Below are 18,169 nucleotides of genomic sequence, written 5' to 3'. Positions count from 1 at the left end.
AATAATAAGAAAATCCAACAACAGGAAAACAGTGATAAGCACGTTTTACACTATGAGTGGAGCTATAAATTGATGCAGTTGTTCTGAAGAACAACCACGCATGCATACTAAAAATTAAAATAGGGAACCCTCGTACACTGTTGGTGGGAATGTAAATTGGTGCAGCTACTACAGAAAACAGTATGGAGGGACCTTAAAAAACTAATAATAGAACTACCATATGATCCAGTAGTTCCATTCCTGGGTATATATATCCAGAAAAAATGAAAACACTTATTTGAAATGACACATGCACCCCAATGTTCATAGCAGCACTTTTTTACAATAGCCAAGACATGGAAGCAACTGAGTTCCCATCAATAGATGACTGGATTAAGAAGATGTGGTAATACATACAAAAGATTGAGAAAGTATATATATACATACTATATATACACAAAAGAACAATTACCTGCGGGCTAAGGTGGTAGGGTAGAAGTAATCAAGGACTTCTAGTATTACTTGTAATATTTAACTTTTTAAGAAGCAAATGTGTTCATGTATTACTTATTCAAGTAAAAACTAATAGTACAAAAAATGTTTCAAGTTACTGAGCTCAGAACAGGATAGCCTCTAGAGTGATAGTCATCTCTGATATAAAGTGGTACATATTATGTTTTGTTGTACATGAGCAGTTAGAGGATGGCTGCAGAAAACATTTTTTTTTTCTTCTTCTCTCCCTCTCTCCATTCTTTAGTTTCAGTTAACAACCTGTGTCAATTAAGTTAGATTTCTGTTAATTGATCATTTAATGTTTAAGCATTATTGTGACAAGCTTGGGAGTCCTTTAGTTATTCTTGGAAAATAATTTTATTCCAACTCCATAGGGGATATGTCTTGCTCTTCCCTCTTGTCATCAGGAAGCCATAATGCTTCGCCAGCACTAGCTTACCTTTTCCCTGATTTCTTTTGCCTTTGCTGTTTTGCTTCCTGTTATTTAACAGATGTAGGGTATGTGTGTTTTAACTGTTACTCCTTCATATATAATGGAGACTGTACTTGGAACTCACTGGAAAAGTGATTATGGGGTTGGGGTGGGGGTGGGGCCAAAGGTGATTGCTTATTCAGAACACTGAGAAGCCAAATCCAGGAACTCTACCAAGGTAATAAATGGAAAAGAAAGCCTGGGCTGTGTTCTTTCCATTTCAGAGCTATCCTTATTTCCCAATGGCAAAGAACAAATTAGCCCTTGCAAATTTATATGGATTGGCTCACACCAGCAATATATATGGGCTTCCCTGGTGGCTCAGATAATAAAGAATCTGCCTGCAATGCTGGAGACCCACGTTTGATCCCTGGGTTGGGAAGATCCCCTGGAGAAGGGAGTGGCAACCCACTCCAGTATTCTTGCCTGGAGAATTCCATAGACAGCAGAGCCTGGAGGGCTACAGTCCATGGGGCCATAAACAGTCAGACATGACTGAGTGACTAACATGCACACACAACATATATATGAAAGAAAAACACAGGCAAGCATTAGTAGTTGGATTCAGATGGATTTCAGACATGCTGTGATATGGTGTGAAGAGAAAGCTATGACGCTGAAGGCAAGTGTCCTTGTTGAGGCATCTGCTCAAAAAAGTCAATAGGTCCAATGCTGGTGTAAGACTAAGACGAGTCTTGTCTGAGAGGTTGCTTTGCACAAAAAGGAACTACAGACTTTTCTAATATTAACCACATATTGCCTGAAAAGTGTTAAAACTACCACTGTTAGAAAGATCTCTGACTACTTTCATTCTCACCACCAGCCAGGGGCCTCCCAGGGTGGGGAAAAATAGGGAACTGTCACTTTGCTAGGGGATGTTCGGCTCCACTGAGTTGGGGGCAGAGTTGGATGTCTGTAAGAGAAATTTAACTTTAGGGTGTAAATGACTGAATTTGCCCCCTTTTATTTAATAAGTCCCAGTGTGGGGTGGGGGTGAAGGAAAAAGCTGAAGGTGTAAGAAGTGGTTGGCAAGTTGCCCAAAGTCTAGAAGTTCTTAATCAGCTGACACAGACTGCAAGCCCCCAGGCTCCCTGCTTTCACACGAAGGGCACTTTCTCATCTCTGGTTCTCGTTTTTAAAGCAGAAGTTTAAAACAGTGTAGTATTCTGTCACATGGGGTTTTGCTTTAAACTACTGAAGACGAGGGGTAGGTGAAAGCAGTGTGTGACCACCGAGTCTGAGAGGTGTCTGACCTCAGAGCCAGACTGTGAAGTAGGGACTTTTTGATGTGGTCATTAATGCCAAGCCAGTTGGAAGGAGGCCTTTGATCCAAAGGCTCAAGGAAGATGAAAGGTACAGCCCGAGAGAAATATGAAGTAGGGGCCCAGCCCCTGTTAGGGGCTTCCTCCCACTCTGTCTATGGCCAGTCGGCCCCCTTGAAATCAGAGTTATTTTACATCTTGAGGCATATACATTTTCAATACTATCGGGCCTTCTTAAAATTATCTGACATTCTTAGTGAAGTCAAATTAAGTTTACATTTAAAAAATTCCATTAAAGATCAGGTATTTAAATCCATTTTAAGAAGCTGGTTGAAGAAATTAACCTGGCTGATAAAAACCAGACTTGGTTTTTTAAAAAGAGTTAAATAGATACAAGCCTATCAGTGGCTCTGGGGCAGCTCTGCCTGGTCTGATCCACCCTTCCTCAGGAACTTTGTTGAGTGTTGCTCTGTCTTCTTGGACACCTGGCACAAGCTTGCCTTGCAAGGTAAAGGCAACAGCAGTTGTGATCATTGGCATTAATAGTGTGGCCTCTGGAGCAGGGAGCCTAGAATTACTATCTATCTGTCGTCTTCCACTCAAAGAAAGAGCATCAGCAGCCATAGAAATTTTTGGTTCTCGAGAAGACAGGAAAGAGCAATATTTATTTCTCAATGTCCAAAGGGAAATTACAAAATCTCAGTGGTAGATAAATGCTTAAATACTTAATGCAATAAATCCTACCCGATTAAAAGCTATCCACAGCCACAGTGGGATAAATTTCTGCCTGAGAATTAATAATAGAGACACAGGCTTCCCTCTCAGGGTAGGAACACAAAACTGCTCCATCCCTTCCTTGCATCTTTAAGAGAGGGAGCTCTGTGGTTCAGAAAACCCTTTTTCCTACTCTAACCTGCACAGTGTCCAACCATTCCTTGTGAGGGCAGGCTCACCTCATTGTCCTGGTGATTAATCTCGTTGAGGTTTGACTGTTGCACCAGGACTGTTAGGAGCCTGTAAAGAAAAACAGGAGAAGTAGCTTTAAAGAACAGAACCTGTATGAGAACATGACGTTAGAAATACAGTCTGCTGAAGGCTTCCAAATGACCAGACGCCCTTTGCATTTACTAGGGGAGAGATCTATGGGAAAGAAGCCAGGATGATAGGTAAGAAGGCCCAGGAAGGCAGGTAGGAGGAAGACCTCTGTCTCTTCTCTCCCTCCTCCCTATCTTAGTGCTTCTGAAGGGTGAAAGGGAATGCAGAAAGCAAAACCTCAGGCTTATTTTATTCACCAGACCTGTATCCCTTTGTGTTCACTCTAAGAAGCAAAGTTCTCTAGTGCTTATTCTTTATTCATTTTGCATAAACTTCGAGTGCTTTCAAATTGCTTCACCACTTGGAACATGTGTCATACCTTCTAAATGTACAGGTTATACCTGGAGGCAGTCAGCATTTACAGTTTTGCTTATTCTTTCTAAAACACAAAATATCTAAGCATATAGTCGCAGTTATCAGTGTGAAACAATAGCTGACGATTCCCAAATTCAAGTTCTTATCCCACTTGGGCCACATACCTAGTTGACTAAGGTCAACACTCCATCTGTGGGAGAGAAGCAATTGAGTTTAGGAGCCCAGACTCGGGAGCCAGACTGCCTGGGTTCACATTCCAGTTCTGACACTGACCAATTCTGTGACCACAGGCAAGTAACTTAACTTCTCTGTGCTTATGCATCCTCATCTGTAAAATGGGGGGAATGAAAGTGCCTACCTTATAGCTCAGGGTGAGGATTAAATGAGTTAATATGCAGACAGCATTTAAGGCATGCCTGGAGCACAGTGTTATTTCTAGAATACTTAACCCTGGAAATTTTAACCCAGGCTCCATCTCAGAATTCCCTGGGGAGATTTTTTAAAACCACAAATACCTGGGTTGTATATTCAAGGTTTCTGACTCAGTAGGTCTGGAGAGAAGCCTAGCTTCTACTCTTTAAATAAACTATTCAGGAAATTCTTGTAAACAATCAAATTTGGAAACTACTGAGGAAGATGCTGAATGAATTAATCAATGGATATTCATTGTCATAGACAGAATTGTGTCCCCCGACCCCCAATTTATATGTTAAAGCTCTAACCTAGTGTGTGTGCATGCTCAACTGCCTTTTGCAACCGTGTGGACTATAGCTCACCAGGCTTCCCAGTCCATGGAAGTCTCCAGGCAAGAACACTGGAGTGGGTTGCCATGCCCTCCTCCAGGGTATCTTCCTGACCCAGGGATGGAACCTGAGTCTCTTGTGTCTCTTGCATAGGCAGGCAGGTTCTTTACCACTAGCGCTACTTGGGAAGCCCCACTAAGGCCCCCAGTGCCCTAGAATTGTGACTGTATTTGGAGATAGAGCCTTTAAAGAGGTAGCTAAAATGGGGGCTTCCCCAGTGGCTCAGATGGTAAAGAAGCCACCTGCAATGCAGGAGACCTGGGTTCAATCTTTGGGTCAGGAAGATCCTCTGCAGGAGAAAATGGGAACCCACTCCAGTATTCTTGCCTGGTGAATTCCATACAGTCCATGGGTTCAAAAGAGTCAGACACAACTGAGCAACTAACACACACACATACACACCGCACACATACAAGGTAAAATGAAGGGTGATTACAGTGGGCTCGAATCCTGTTTGATTAGTGTTCTCGTAAAAGAGGTGAGGACACACAGACTGACACAAAGACACACGCTCATGGTGGGCTTCCCTGGTGGCTCAGATGGTAAAGAACCTGCCTGCAACGCAAGAGACCCAGGTTTGATCCCTGGGTTGGGAAGATCCCCTGGAGAAGGGAATGGCCACCCACTCCAGTATTTTTGCCTGGAGAATCCTATGGACAGAGCAGCCTGGCAGGCTCCAGTCCATAGGGTCCCAAAGAATTGGACATGACTGAGTGACTAACCCTTTCACTTCACTTTCGCAGTGGAAAGTGAAGAGAGGCAGCAAGAGGATGGTAATTGAAAGCCAAGGAGAGAGTCTCAGAGGAAACCCGGCCTATTGGCACTCTGATGTTGGCCTTCCAGTCTTCAGAGCTGTGAAAAAATAAATTTCTGTTGTTTAAGCCACCCCACCTGTGGTACTTTGTTACGGTCACCCCAACAGCAAACTAAAGTCACCAAGAAGATAAACAGTTGTCTATGTGGAAACAATTTAAAAAATTCAGAAATTATTTTGGAAGAATTATTTGAAAAATAAAATGGCTTGAGGTTCTGCTGAATCAGATTTTCACTGTTGCTCAGCTTAGGTTACACCTAAGTTCCTAAGTATTAAATTGCTTAATACTGATCAGAAGGATTGATCATGCTGCATTACAAAGAGTACTTATATGGGGATAGACTTCTTCAGTGAGGGTGATATAAACAGGAAGCTTAAGTGGTGGTTGTTTTTTTTTTTTTCTTTAATTTTTACAATGTTGTGTTGGTTTCTGCTCTAAAACAATGTAAATCAGCCATATTTATACCTATATTCCCTCCCTTTTGAGTCTCCTTCCCTCCCCCTACCCATCCCCCTAGGTCATCACAGAGCAATGGACTGGGCTCCCTGTGTTAAATCTAGTCTTATCACTGTTTGGGGGGAGCCAGGACAATGCTGTGATTTAAATCTGTCTTCACCACTGTATGACCTTTCTGAGCTTCTGGTTCTCACTTCGTAAAAAGGATAATAACAGTGGTGGTGGTGAGAGTTAAATGGTGTAACAGGTGTAAAGCTCCTAGTATACAGATTTTAAAGGAACAGTGGCTATGACCGAAAATGGCACATTTATTTTATCCTTTCTGAATTCTAGAATTCTTCCATCAGGTGGGAAGATGCTATAAAAATAATTGCATTATGGTCAAACACTGTTTTTTGTGTTTTCCTTTACAGCTTCTTTATGAGGGGAGGGTAACTGGTATCTATCTTTCTTCTTTCTCTCTTTCTTTTTCTCTCTCTTCCTTTCTCCTCCCCTCCCCTGCTCTCCCTTCTCTTCCCTTCCTCTCTCTCTCTCTCTGTGTCTCATTGATGGCCATGGTCTGATGTCTAGGGCACATCTGGTGTAAGTGCTGAGTGAAGGAGAGTGGGAGGGAGTAGGGGGTCAGTGGTGTCCAGTCTGGTTATCCTTGGCTGACCCTGAGCAGACTGAGATCATCTGCAGTCAGACAGGCTTTTCTGGGGCTGCTCCAGAGCAGCGTGATCACACTGGGGGGAAAGCGAACTCTACCCAGATGGGAAGGGAGGTGGGGAGATCAAGACCTCTTCTCACATCCTGGGTGAGCCTCTGAAGATCATGGGGTGAACCCTATGCTAGATATTTCTGTTTGCCTCTCAGATCCAGCCTCTGCCCTGCAGGTTCCTGCGTTGAAGGCTGACCTCCAACAATGTCATCATCCAGGTCCCCTGCCCTCTGGCTTCCATTGGGTTTGGTCAGTGGGAGAACCTGCAGGAGGAAGGAGAGGAGCCACTTCCCTTTCTGACAATGACTTTTTTCCTCTACTAAAGGCCTGGGGTCCTGCCAGGTGGCCCCTCTCCTGCACTCCAATTGCAACTACAACACAGTTTCCAATAAGAGCTTCTTTCCTCACCTCTTGTGAGCTCCGGGTCAAACATTTTCCTGCATTAGGAGGAGAGTGGGGGTGGAGATTGTCACCGTCTCTTGTTGGTTGATTTCAGATGTGTTACTCACTCAGTTGTGTCCAACTCTTTGTGACCCCATGGACTGTAGCCCGCCAGGCTCCTCTGTTCACAGAATTCTCCAGGCAAGAATATTGGAGTGGGTAGCCATTCCCTTCTCCCAGGGATCTTCCCAACCCAAGGATCGAACTCGGGTTTCCTGCATTGCAGGCAGATTCTTTATCATCTGAGTCACTAAGGAAGCTCTAATTTCAAATAGCCTTTCATTAAACTTTCTTAGTCATCCCTATTTCATGTTTTCCCTTTCTTGACTCTGAGTGATATATGCAGATCTATTCTGCTTGCCTCCATTTGATTCCTAAGTCACTAAAACTCATCAATCTTACAGCTGGTACAAATTTACAGATGAGTATTCTCTCTCTCTCTCCCATTTTATGAGAACAAATGACCCGATGCACTACATTGCTTGCTAAGGCCAGCACACGTTGCCTTGGTTATCCAGCTTGGACTGGAACCCAGATGGCTGGTTTCAGCCTGGTGCTTCTATATTGTTCTGTGCTTCAGAGGCAGTCTGCAAGAAACTTGTCCCACATCTGTCTTAATGACCAGTGGACTTGCAGACCTCTTAGTTTTGTTTTCTTAGCGCTCCTGTTATGTGCTAAGCTGACCCAGGTGTATTTATCCCATAACCCTCAAGCCCATCTATTATCATTAGCTAAAACTCTGTCCATCTCTCAGATCTCCAGCCACAGCATCAGGTCCACCCCCTCCCAGCTGTCAGGACAGCAGGTCCAGGTCCCAGCAGACAGGCAGAGTCGGGGTGATGAGAGCACAGAGGCTGGGGCCAGACTGCCTCTATGAGAACCCCTGCCCCCTCACCAATCAGCCAGACCTTGGACTCGTTAGGAAACTCTTAGTGCGTACATTTTCCTACCTGTAAAATAAATGTAACACCTCTTTTCTAAAGATCTATTGTAACTGTAAATGAGTCAATGCCCATAAGACTTTTAGAATGGACTTTATATACTATAATAAATTCTATATAATGATTGATTTCTTACTACAAAAAGGTCCTACCCTTATATCTTGGGGTCCCCTGATTGCCATGAGCTGATTGGTTGGCCAGGGAGAGCTCAGCTAGAAGTATCCTGGAAAGAAGGGAGGTTTGTCTCCTGGAGCTTCTCTGTTTTGCTGGCCCCTTAGGCTCACAGTCCTGGAGCTAGCTCAGCCTGAGGATGACTGGGGGAAAGGGTCCCCAAGGCTGCCATCTGCTCTCCTGTCCCTGAATCTGCCCAGTGGTAGAAGTAAGCTACCATGAAACATCCACTGCAGATTAGGATGCATCATCTTGAAACTAGAGAGTGGGATCAAAGAAATGATTTCCTTCCTCCCTCTAGCTGCAATCAAGAGAATAAAAAGAGGCAGAGCTGCCGGCAGGCAAAAAAAAAAAAAAAAAATCTGCTGGTAACCATGGAGACGATGAAAATGACTTTCAGAGAGCCCTGTGACTGCTTTCAGAGGAAATCGCTGCTTGCCTTCCAACTCCAGCATGCACAGCGTTGTACAGACACAACTGCAGGCTCTTTGCAGCTTTGTTAATGATCATGCCCCCTCTTTCACATCGGCGCCCTCTGAATGTCCTAGCCAAGGAAGCAAGAAGAGCCGTGGGGAGCTGAAAGGGAGAAAATTCAGACCTGCTGAGAAGTGGAGTATTCAAAGCAGGAAGGGGACTCACGAGATGAAACTTGTGCTCCTTTGCTTTTGTCCATCCAACTTGCCCTCGTGTTCTTAATTTTAGGTCCTTCCTCCCTGCAGGAGCTTAGATTCCCCACTGAGCTATCGCTTAGCTAAGGCTGCACATTGACTGGTTGGTTTGCTTGCGAGTTGTTTCCATCAGAGAACCAAAACCTCTCTGGAGGCAAAGGGCTAAGTGAAGTGTTCCCTTGGCTTGTTTACAAGCTGCTTCAGTTTGAGACTTCACTCTAAATAGTCTCCAGCAAGCACCGAGTCGAAGGAGTGTGTGCTGTTTGGAAATCTAGGGGTGAGTAGATTTTAAAAGGAGTCTGAGTACCTGAGTAGTGGCCAGCACATATGCTTATGACTAGAGGAAAAATATACATGTATGTACACTGACAAAGGTAGAGAAGGGAGTTTCAGAGGAGCTAATGGTTGAGTTTGATGTTCATTGGGTTCTAAAATCTTGCAATGCTCTATGTCCCAAGGTTAAAACAAATAGGAGTGCTGATCATACCCTGATGAGCTTCACAGGAAATGTGTGCTCATGTCAGTGAGTACAGGACTGTGTGTACATGTACCTGTGTGGTTGTATTTTTTGTGCACCTGTGTGTGCTAAGGTGGAAAGGCCAGGGTGAAGGCTGGTAAGTGGTGGTATCGGGGTTTCATTCTTTCGTGCTGATCAATTATACCTTTTTATTTCTATCTTCCACCATCATCCTCACCCTCATCATCATCACCAACACACAGGGAACACTGACAGTTGATGGTACTCACATATTTTCTCATTTACTTCTGCCTACTTACCTAGGAGGTAAGTACTGTATCACTCCTACTTTCTAAAAAAGAAAGCTGGACCTTAATATGTTAACTTGCCCAAGATAATAGTGTAAGAGATGGAGCCAGATTCATCCTCAGCCAGTCTGACGCCTGGGCTGGCACTCCTGCCCACCCTTTACCTCCATCCAAAAAAAGGATTTTAGGTGGTTTTCAGATACATATAGTAAGACAAGATCACAAGAAGAAACTAGGCAGAGGGAAAATGAGGGCAGGATAAAGAACACATAATTATGGTCCTGTGCGCATGCCAGAGGTGAGAGACAAATTGGGTTTTGAGTTTTCTAAATATATAAAGAGAGAAACCTGATCATAAGTCACAGTGTCCACATAGTAAAAATAATTCATCAGAAGAAGCACAGGAATTCCTCCTTTAGTAGAAATTTTTCTTGTGTGGTTTTTCAGAAAAGATTGTTTTTGGACACTGTAATGAACAAAATATTTCCTGACAATCAGACAATAAGGAGTTCTGTAAGGCTGTTTCTTTTTTTGTTTTGACTACATGGTGTGCAGAACTTCTTGGACCGAGGATTGAACCTGTGTCTCCTGCCCTGGAAGAGTGGAGTCTTATTTACTGGACTACCAGGAAAGTCCCGTAAGACTGTTTCGCATAAGTCCTCTTGGGGTAGACTGAGGGCTTAAGGACAAAATGTGGCCATTAAAGTGAATTCAGTAGGGTCCACAGCAGTGGACTCCAGGAGCATGGCACACCCCCTGGGCAGGTTACTTATCTTCCCACATGCACTAGGCAATTAGTTATCTTCTTGATGCCTTAGTTTTCTCTGTAAAATGGGGATAGAAATATTACCTATCACATAGAGGTGTGGTAAAGTTAGATGAGATAGCACATAGAAAGTGCTCAGAATTTTGCTTAGAACATGATAAATAATCAATGCTGCTTGTCATCATCATGCTTGTTATAACTATAGACTGCTATGCTTTAATGGTCAGACAAGCTGGCCTAAAGTTGTGTCCATTTAGGAAAATTAAATAGTTGAACAGATTTAGATGACTTAATGGAAGGTCACTCTCTTCTGCATTATGATTTTAGGATTAGAAGATGCCTGTAAGGCAGACTAAGATTTTTTTTCTTAGAAAGTGATTCTGAGTTCAAGCAGACACATAAATGGGCAATTGAAGCCCAAGTTCTTTGCCTCGGTTACTTTGGCCTTGAAACATTTAATGCAGATGTTATCAAACTCTGCCACAGCCATAAGATTTCTCAATAAAACAATGATAAAGTATCTAGTTTTAAGCAATGTAATTCCATAAGAAATCCTTTCAGTCAAGCTAGTTTTGAAATCTTCTCTAGGTAACAAAGTCAGCTGATTTGCTATATGGGTTGTACAAAACTATAGGTTGGCCCTTGTCATCTAGCTCTACAAAGATTCAGTCCAAACTGCTGAGATTGCTGACTTAACCCCCTGAAAGGAGTTCAGGGTAGAGATCAGGAATGAGACACCGCGTGCTCTGGGAAAAAAACTGGCAGAACAGGCCTTCAAGGATTTAGATATTTTCAGAAGAAGGCTTTATGAGCCCAATTCTTACATCTCTTCATATCTAGAAAAGCACTAAAATCTTTCATGGTGACAACTGCTTCTTGTGACTCGCAGTAAGCTTCTACAAAAATATATGGTTAATGTAGGTACTCCCCCTTCACCAAAATCACACAGACACTGACCTTCCCCTAACCTCTTTGCAGTAGTTTCTCAGAGCTATCTGAAATGCTGTCTCCTGGGCTATAGTCCTCATTTTTCCCCAAATAAAAAATTCACAACTCTTAGAGTGTATAATTTTTTTCTCTCAACAGTTGTTAAGGTTTAACCCAATTCATTTTTGGATAACATTTATCAGAAATGCTAATTTGGGTTTTGGAACATTTAATCTTACCCTTTGGGTTTTACTAGTTACAGCAGCTAGCACTACCATAATTAAAGCAGATTTTATCTTCCAGAATCAGCAAACTGTCCATCTAGGACAATAAAATGATATCATTAGTACAAAGAGAATTTTATTTTTCTGGCTTCAGCTCTTCCAAAGGTGGTGACTGGGTCATTTGGGACAGTTTCATGAGAAGGGGAAACCACAGCTCTGGGTTCTCTCAGTTACAGTGATGTAATGTAAGTCCTAGAGAGTCTAGAGGCATAATAAGAACTGGCCTAATAAATCCACAAAAGAGGAAGTATGCTCAGATTGTCTTTGAATATATTATTGCAGTGATTTCAGATGATAAGCTTACTCTATTGACCAAATTGAGGATTTTGATGCAAAGGCTTGGTTCACCCATCAGGTGCAATAGTTTAACGGCAGAGCCAGCTTCTCACCAAAATTCCCCCTTTCTTGGATTGGAGTCATGGCCAGGATGTGGATTCTTTCTTGGTCAGGGACTATGTTCCCTAGCACTCCTTATGGCCAAACGACTCATCCTTATTAATGGACTGTGAGCGGAAGTGAACTGTGTCATTTACAGGCTGAGATTTTAAAGAAATAAGTGAGGCTTGTCTACTCTCCTCTTACCCTATCTGTGGGCTGAACAAAAAAGATTCTGTGATCCTAGGAGAGAATGAAGCCACAAGCTGGCATCTCTGAATCATCTGTGGAGGGGAGCCACCTCCCCTGCTCACAGTCCAGGAAACCTACTAAACTTATATTATGTTAAAATGCTGGGTAAGGCTTCTATGGTGGCTCAGATGGGAAAGAATCTGCCTGTGATGTAGGAGACCCAGGTTCAATCCCTGGGTCAGGAAGATCCCCTGGAGTAGGAAATGGCAACCCACTCCAATATGCTTGCCTGGAGAATCCCAGGAACAGAGGAACCTGGTGGGCTAGAGTCCATGGAGTCGCAAAGAACTGGACACAAGTGAGCCAGCAACACTTTGACTTTCACTTTCCCTGGTGGTCTAGTGGTTAAGAATCCACCTGCCAATGCAGGGGACATGGGTTTGATCTCTGGTCCAGGAACATTCCACATACCGCAGAGCAACTAAGCCCATGAGCCACAACTACTGAGCCTGTGCCCTAGAGCCTATCCTCTGAAATAAGAGAAGCCACTATGACAACCAGCTCTGAACTGCAACTAGAGTGTAGTCCCTGCTTGCCTCAACTAGAGAAAGTTCATGTGCAACAATGGAGACCCAGCACCGCCAAACATTAAAAAAAATACTGAAGACTTGGGTTCTATTTTTTACAACAGCTATGATTACCATAACTAAAGCAGGTGTTCATTTTCCAGAATTAGTTATATAGATTTTGAAATGACTGCTCTGAGTGAGGTAGGTAAAAAGCACCTAAGTGGAGTAAATTGATGCAGAATAGTCTTTAAAATGATGGCTCAGATGGTAAAGAATCTGCTTGCAATGCAGAAGACCCGGGGTTCGATCCCTGGTTGGAAAAGATCCCCTGGAGAAGGGAATGGCTACACAATCCAGTATTCTTGCCTGAAAAATCCCACTGACAGAGGAGCCTGGCGGGCTACAGTCCGTGGGGTCGCAAAGAGTCAGACACAGTTAACACACACACTCTTGGGAAAACAGTATGATTTTGTGACTAAATATTTTTGTGGGTTGTCTAGAAAAGTCATTCTTTTTTCATCAAAAGGTAGTCATCTTTTTATGATGTCCACAGATTGTTAGCTCTGGGCTTGCTGTTTCTTCTCTAAACTTCCTTGTTTTGTTGGGCTTTGAGTAAATCTAAGTTTTCTATTATTGCTGGATGTGATCCAATGATAATAAGAGACAAGACTTGGTTGGGAATAGTCCTGGAATTTCCCAAGTCCTCTTACTTTAGTGTAAACCAGACTGAAATGAAGAAACCCTATCACCTCTCAGCCTGGAAGAGGCCTTGGTCTCCTCAACCCCCACAGGCTTCAGTTTACTTCTGGACACAAGGTGTGGAGGAGGAGGCAGCAGAAGGCAGCCCCTGAGGAGCTGGCCAGCTGCCTAGCTCTGGGATGTGAAATTCCTGTCAGAGGTCTGCTCTGTCAGCAAAGGGTCAGGAAGTGCCTGGAGTGTTGCTGATTCCATACTGGGAAACTTTGTTATCAAGCTGCTAGGAGGGGCTTTTGAAAGATTGGGGATCCAGGCCATTTAGTACAGAGGACTGTCTGGGCAAAACTTTTTCCTTTGTTGCACAATCGTCTTACAAGAAAGTGACCTTCTCAATCATCCAACTATTTGAGGACTTTCCTTTGCATGGCCTCCAGCATCACACACTCCTGCTTTTCCTGCTAACCCACTGGTTACCCCATGCCCTTTCAGTCTCCTTTGCTGGGTCTTTGCCTTCTTCCAGCTGTTGACTTAAAAAAAAAAAAAGCACAACATGAGAGTTGTGAATTAAGTTTTATTTGGGAACAAAATGAGGACTGCAGCTGGGGAGAACTCAGGCAGCTCTGAGAAACTACTCCGAAAAAGAAGGGGGGAAGGTCAGCATATATATGAGATTTCGGGGAAGGGGGAATATATGCAATCAAGTGCTCATTTTTCCAGGTTTCTTCCAGTCTCATGAAGCTTTTGCTAGTCACAAGGAGCAGTCATCACCATGGACGATTTTAGTGCTTTTCTAGATATGAGGAGATACAAGAACTGGGCTCATAACATTGGCTCCTGAAAATATCTAACCATCTGAAGACCTGTTCTGCCAGTTTTCCCCTGAGCACAACATGTCTCATTTCTGCTCTGAACTCCTGAACTCCTTTCCTGGTTGTGGGGAGGTGAGGGGTGGGTGCGAGAGGGGTAGGGGTGGGGTTTGAAAATCAGCAGCTGTAGCAGCACATGATTTAACCTTTATAGAGCTAGATGTGTGCTGAGTTGCTCAGTCATGTCCAACTCTTTGTGACCCCATGGACTGTAGCCCACCAGGCTCCTCTGTCCATGGAATTTTCCAGGCAAGAATACTGAAGCGAGGTGCCATTTCCTATTCTGGGGGATCTTCCTGACCCAGGGATCAAACCCTCATCTTTTGCATCTCCTACATTGGCAGGTGGATTCTTTATCACTAGTGCCAGTTGGGAAATACCCAGAGATAGATGGCAAGTGCCAGTGACAAGTTCCAATTTGTAGCTGACACTGCCCTTAAATGTTGGCATGACTCTGAGTTCAGACAGTAATGCTCTCTTACCTTGTTTGGTTTCTGTCATAGCCTCATCACTGCTTGAAATTATACTATTTATTTGTTTGCTAGTGTGCCACTTAACTCCTTCACTAGAAAGTTAGATCTGTGAAGTCAGAGCCACTGTCTTGCTCATGTGGAAATCTAGGGCCTAGAGCAATGCTTGGTCCATAATAAGCATTCTAAGCATGCAATAAATAGTTATTGAATTAATCATTGACTGACCGAGTGAAAGAATATACAAATTCAGATGGTGACACATAGCATTTCTTATTAAATCAGAGGCTAGGAGAAAAGGATTTTATCGAAGTCAAATTGAGAGTGATATTAGAGTTGAGATTATTCCAGGGTATTTTGATTCACTGAGATGTGGTCCTGTGTGCTGTGAATACCAAAGAAATGGATAAAATTTGTTTTTATTTGCTACAAGGGTTGGATTAGGTGAGCTTCTAATCCAACTTGGGTGCATCCCAATTTGAGTGTCGTGTGAACCTGGCTACAGACCTACCTCACATCGGGCTCAGCGGTGGCAGCGTGCAGTGGCAGACGGCCATTTTTATCTGGGATATTGTGCTTGGCACCATTTCTGAGTAGACTCACACAGCCTTCCAGCCATCCCTGGAAGAGCAAAAGCAATGTTATATAACACAATCCCGCATGACATAGTAACAGAGTCCAACAAACTTTCTCTAGTTTTCTTTCCCTCTCTTCTTTTGGTTTGGCTGAAAACATATTCTACTTGACCTGAAGTGGTTGGTTAAGGCCCATACCTCCCATTCAGACAGCAGAGGACTGAAGGTCTTGAGGTGTGGATTCTTGAATTTTCTGGAGGACATTTTCCTGTCAGGGGCAGACAGATCCTAGAGTCTTCTGCCTCTGTCTCCCCAATTCTAGGGCCACTTGCTGAGATTCATTCCCCTTTTATACTCAGTTTCCAGAGCCAAAGGTGGCAAGTGATGAGGATGATTAGTCTACTCTAGACCCTTATGGGCTTAACTCCAAATCACGCTAATTCCCAAACTGGATGCCATGGCCCAATTTCAAAACTGGGCTCCTATGTCATCATTTAATTTAATTTATTTATTTTTGGCTTCACTGGGTCTCTGTTGCCGCACAAGGGCTCCTCTAGGTGCAGCAAGTGGGGGCTACTCTCTAGTTACAGTGTGCAGGCTTCTCAGTGAGGTGGCTTCTCTTGCTGTGGAGCACGGGGTTCAGAGTTGGAGGGCTTCAGTTGTGGAGCTTGGACTCAGCAGTGGGCTTGGACTCAACATGGGCTTAGTTGCACGTCAGCAAGTGGAATCTTCCCACACCCGAGATTGAATCTGTGTCCCCTGATTTGGCAGGAGGATTCTTAACCACCAGAGAAGTCCCTAAGTCCTTATGTCCCAAACTCCACTGTATGCCTCAGTTCACCTATATCTGAAACATGGCCCTTCATCCCCTTTTCCAAGTTCTCTTTCTAGCAACCCCAAAGATAATATCTTCGTTACTCTAATCAGTCCTTTTTTCTGATCCCTAGAATTCTAAACTGAACTCTACTCCAGTGGCTGGGACCCTACCAGCCACTGACTGCCCTTTCTGCCGCTGAATATGGATCTATTACCAGCACCCTCTTATGTGTTCCCAATTGTTGTTTTATCCACCTCTGAATTCCCTGAGACCCTTCCTGTGAACTCCCTGTTGCCTACAAATTCACCAGATTGAGACCTGATATTGCCATGTCTGATGCTTGACTCCTCCTTGGTTAGCACTTAAAATTGGGTCATTTCTCCACTGTCATTCTGATTTCAAAGGGAAAATATAATTGCAGGCTAGTCCTTCCTTTCTGTTCATTAATACTTTAAGTAACTGACCCAACCCTGCTGAAAACTGAGCTTGGCTCACATGCCAAGGAGAATACCTCCAACATTCATCCAGAATCACTTGGGTTTCCCACCTAATTATAAATAAACTTATAAGTAAATGCAGTTATGCTTATGAATAATAATATAATAAAACTCTATTTTTTCCTCTGCTTTATTCTATCCTGTATAGTTAAGCGTCAAGATTACCCAGGAACAAGAGAAAGATTACTGAATATTTTCCCTTGCAGTACTGGTAGTAATAAAAATGTTACTTAAATGTGTGGAAAAGAAAGAAAGATAATGATAAGAACTTTCAGTTCTGAAAAGTCTAGGAAAAAAACTTTCAGCAAAAGCACAGTAAAATTCATAGGTTCTAAGATTAAGTATGACTTTGTAGAGCTGACCAATAATATCTGAGTGTTAAGTAGAAGCAAACAGTTTTTAGTCTTGAGTCATAGTTTACTAAGGTATTAAATCTGGTTTTAATTCCTGATGCTTAAATCATCACGTTCTCTGATTAAAAGGAAAAATATGAGCAGGAGACCAAAAGAAAAGCATACTGGACAAATTTCAGAGTTGCCAAATTTTAGAGTTGCCAAAGTTTTATAGCTCTTGAAAAACAAACCTTCTGATGGAGGAGGGTTTGAAACATTTTTATCATTTTGCAACATTTCATGGAACTATGTATGTGGTTTTCTTTTTTTCTTCCTCAGAAAAGAAATCAGAAAACTATTGACTACATCCGAATTTCACAGTCATTATTTAGAACCAAAAGACTATGTTTTGTACTACTATGTGCTGGGTGACTGCATGTGGTTCTCTTTCAGTTGTGCTCAACTTAGGGTATTATTTTTACTACATTTTACAAATGAGGAAGCAGGCATAACGAGGTGAAGAAATTTGCCTAGGACTACACCTCCAGGGTAAGTTTATCTGTATACTGAGTTTGAATCAGTGACTGAGAAAATTTCTGAATGTTCTCTTTTTAAGTTTCTCTTTAATACTTTAATTCAAACATTGCCAGAGAGAGTGGTGGGCTTCACAGTGTAATCACTAAGACACTATCTATTCTCACCTCCCAGGGAACCTCAGAAGAGCCAGTGAGGGGCCCTACCTTGGGCTTCCAAACAGAGGTGGTGTCAACAGTAGAGGGTAATGCTTTGCTGTCATTCAGGCATACTTTCCTATGCAACCCCTTAGAAGGCGTTCCCAGAAAGAGTTGTATGCAACGGTGGCAACTCACTAAGCTCATTGCTCACTGCTCACTGTGATCTAGAGAACTTCCTGCCTGCCCCTTAAATGGCTATCTAGCCCAAGAAATGTGAAATTTTGAATTTTAGAAGAAGTGTAGCTTGATTTCAGTGATTTCTGTTTGCTTGTTGTTTGTTGTTGTTTAGTTGCTTAGTCACGCCCGACTCTTTTGCAACCCCATGGACTATAACCTGTCAGGATCCTCTGTCCATGGGATTCTTTAGGCAAGAATACTGGAGTGGGTTGCCATTTGCTTCTCCAGGGGATCTTTCCTACCCATGGATCGAACCTGCATCTCCTGCATTGGCAGGCGGATTTTTTTTTTTTACCACTGAGCCACCAGGGAAGCTCCTAGAGGCTTATTAGGAAGATTCAAAATGACTTAAATCCATGCTACCAATTCTAAGTGATTATATAAATGTTGGAGATGATTAAGGCAAAATTTCTGAACTTCTATTTCTATTGACCAGCTGCACAAATCGAAGATCACTCTTCTGCAAGTGGGGGCCCCATAACAACACATCTAGTCC

The 18,169-nt window shown here is 43.0% G+C and overlaps 1 protein-coding gene across 1 annotated transcript in view; it reads right to left on the bottom strand.

The window, feature by feature from the left end:
* ANKRD55 (ankyrin repeat domain 55) overlaps window positions 1–18,169 on the bottom strand; it is a 102,683-nt gene that overhangs the window by 46,510 nt on the left and 38,004 nt on the right. Inside the window, exons 4-5 of the mRNA XM_061129774.1 lie at window positions 15,053–15,162; window positions 3,180–3,240 (exon numbers count right to left, since the gene is read on the bottom strand). Coding sequence (XP_060985757.1) covers window positions 3,180–3,240; window positions 15,053–15,162 — 171 coding nt within the window. The remainder of the gene's footprint in view (window positions 1–3,179; window positions 3,241–15,052; window positions 15,163–18,169) is intronic.

Source organism: Dama dama, chromosome 25, assembly GCF_033118175.1.
Source record: "Dama dama isolate Ldn47 chromosome 25, ASM3311817v1, whole genome shotgun sequence".
NCBI lineage: Eukaryota > Metazoa > Chordata > Mammalia > Artiodactyla > Cervidae > Dama > Dama dama.
This window is presented reverse-complemented; position numbering and strand designations above follow the sequence as displayed.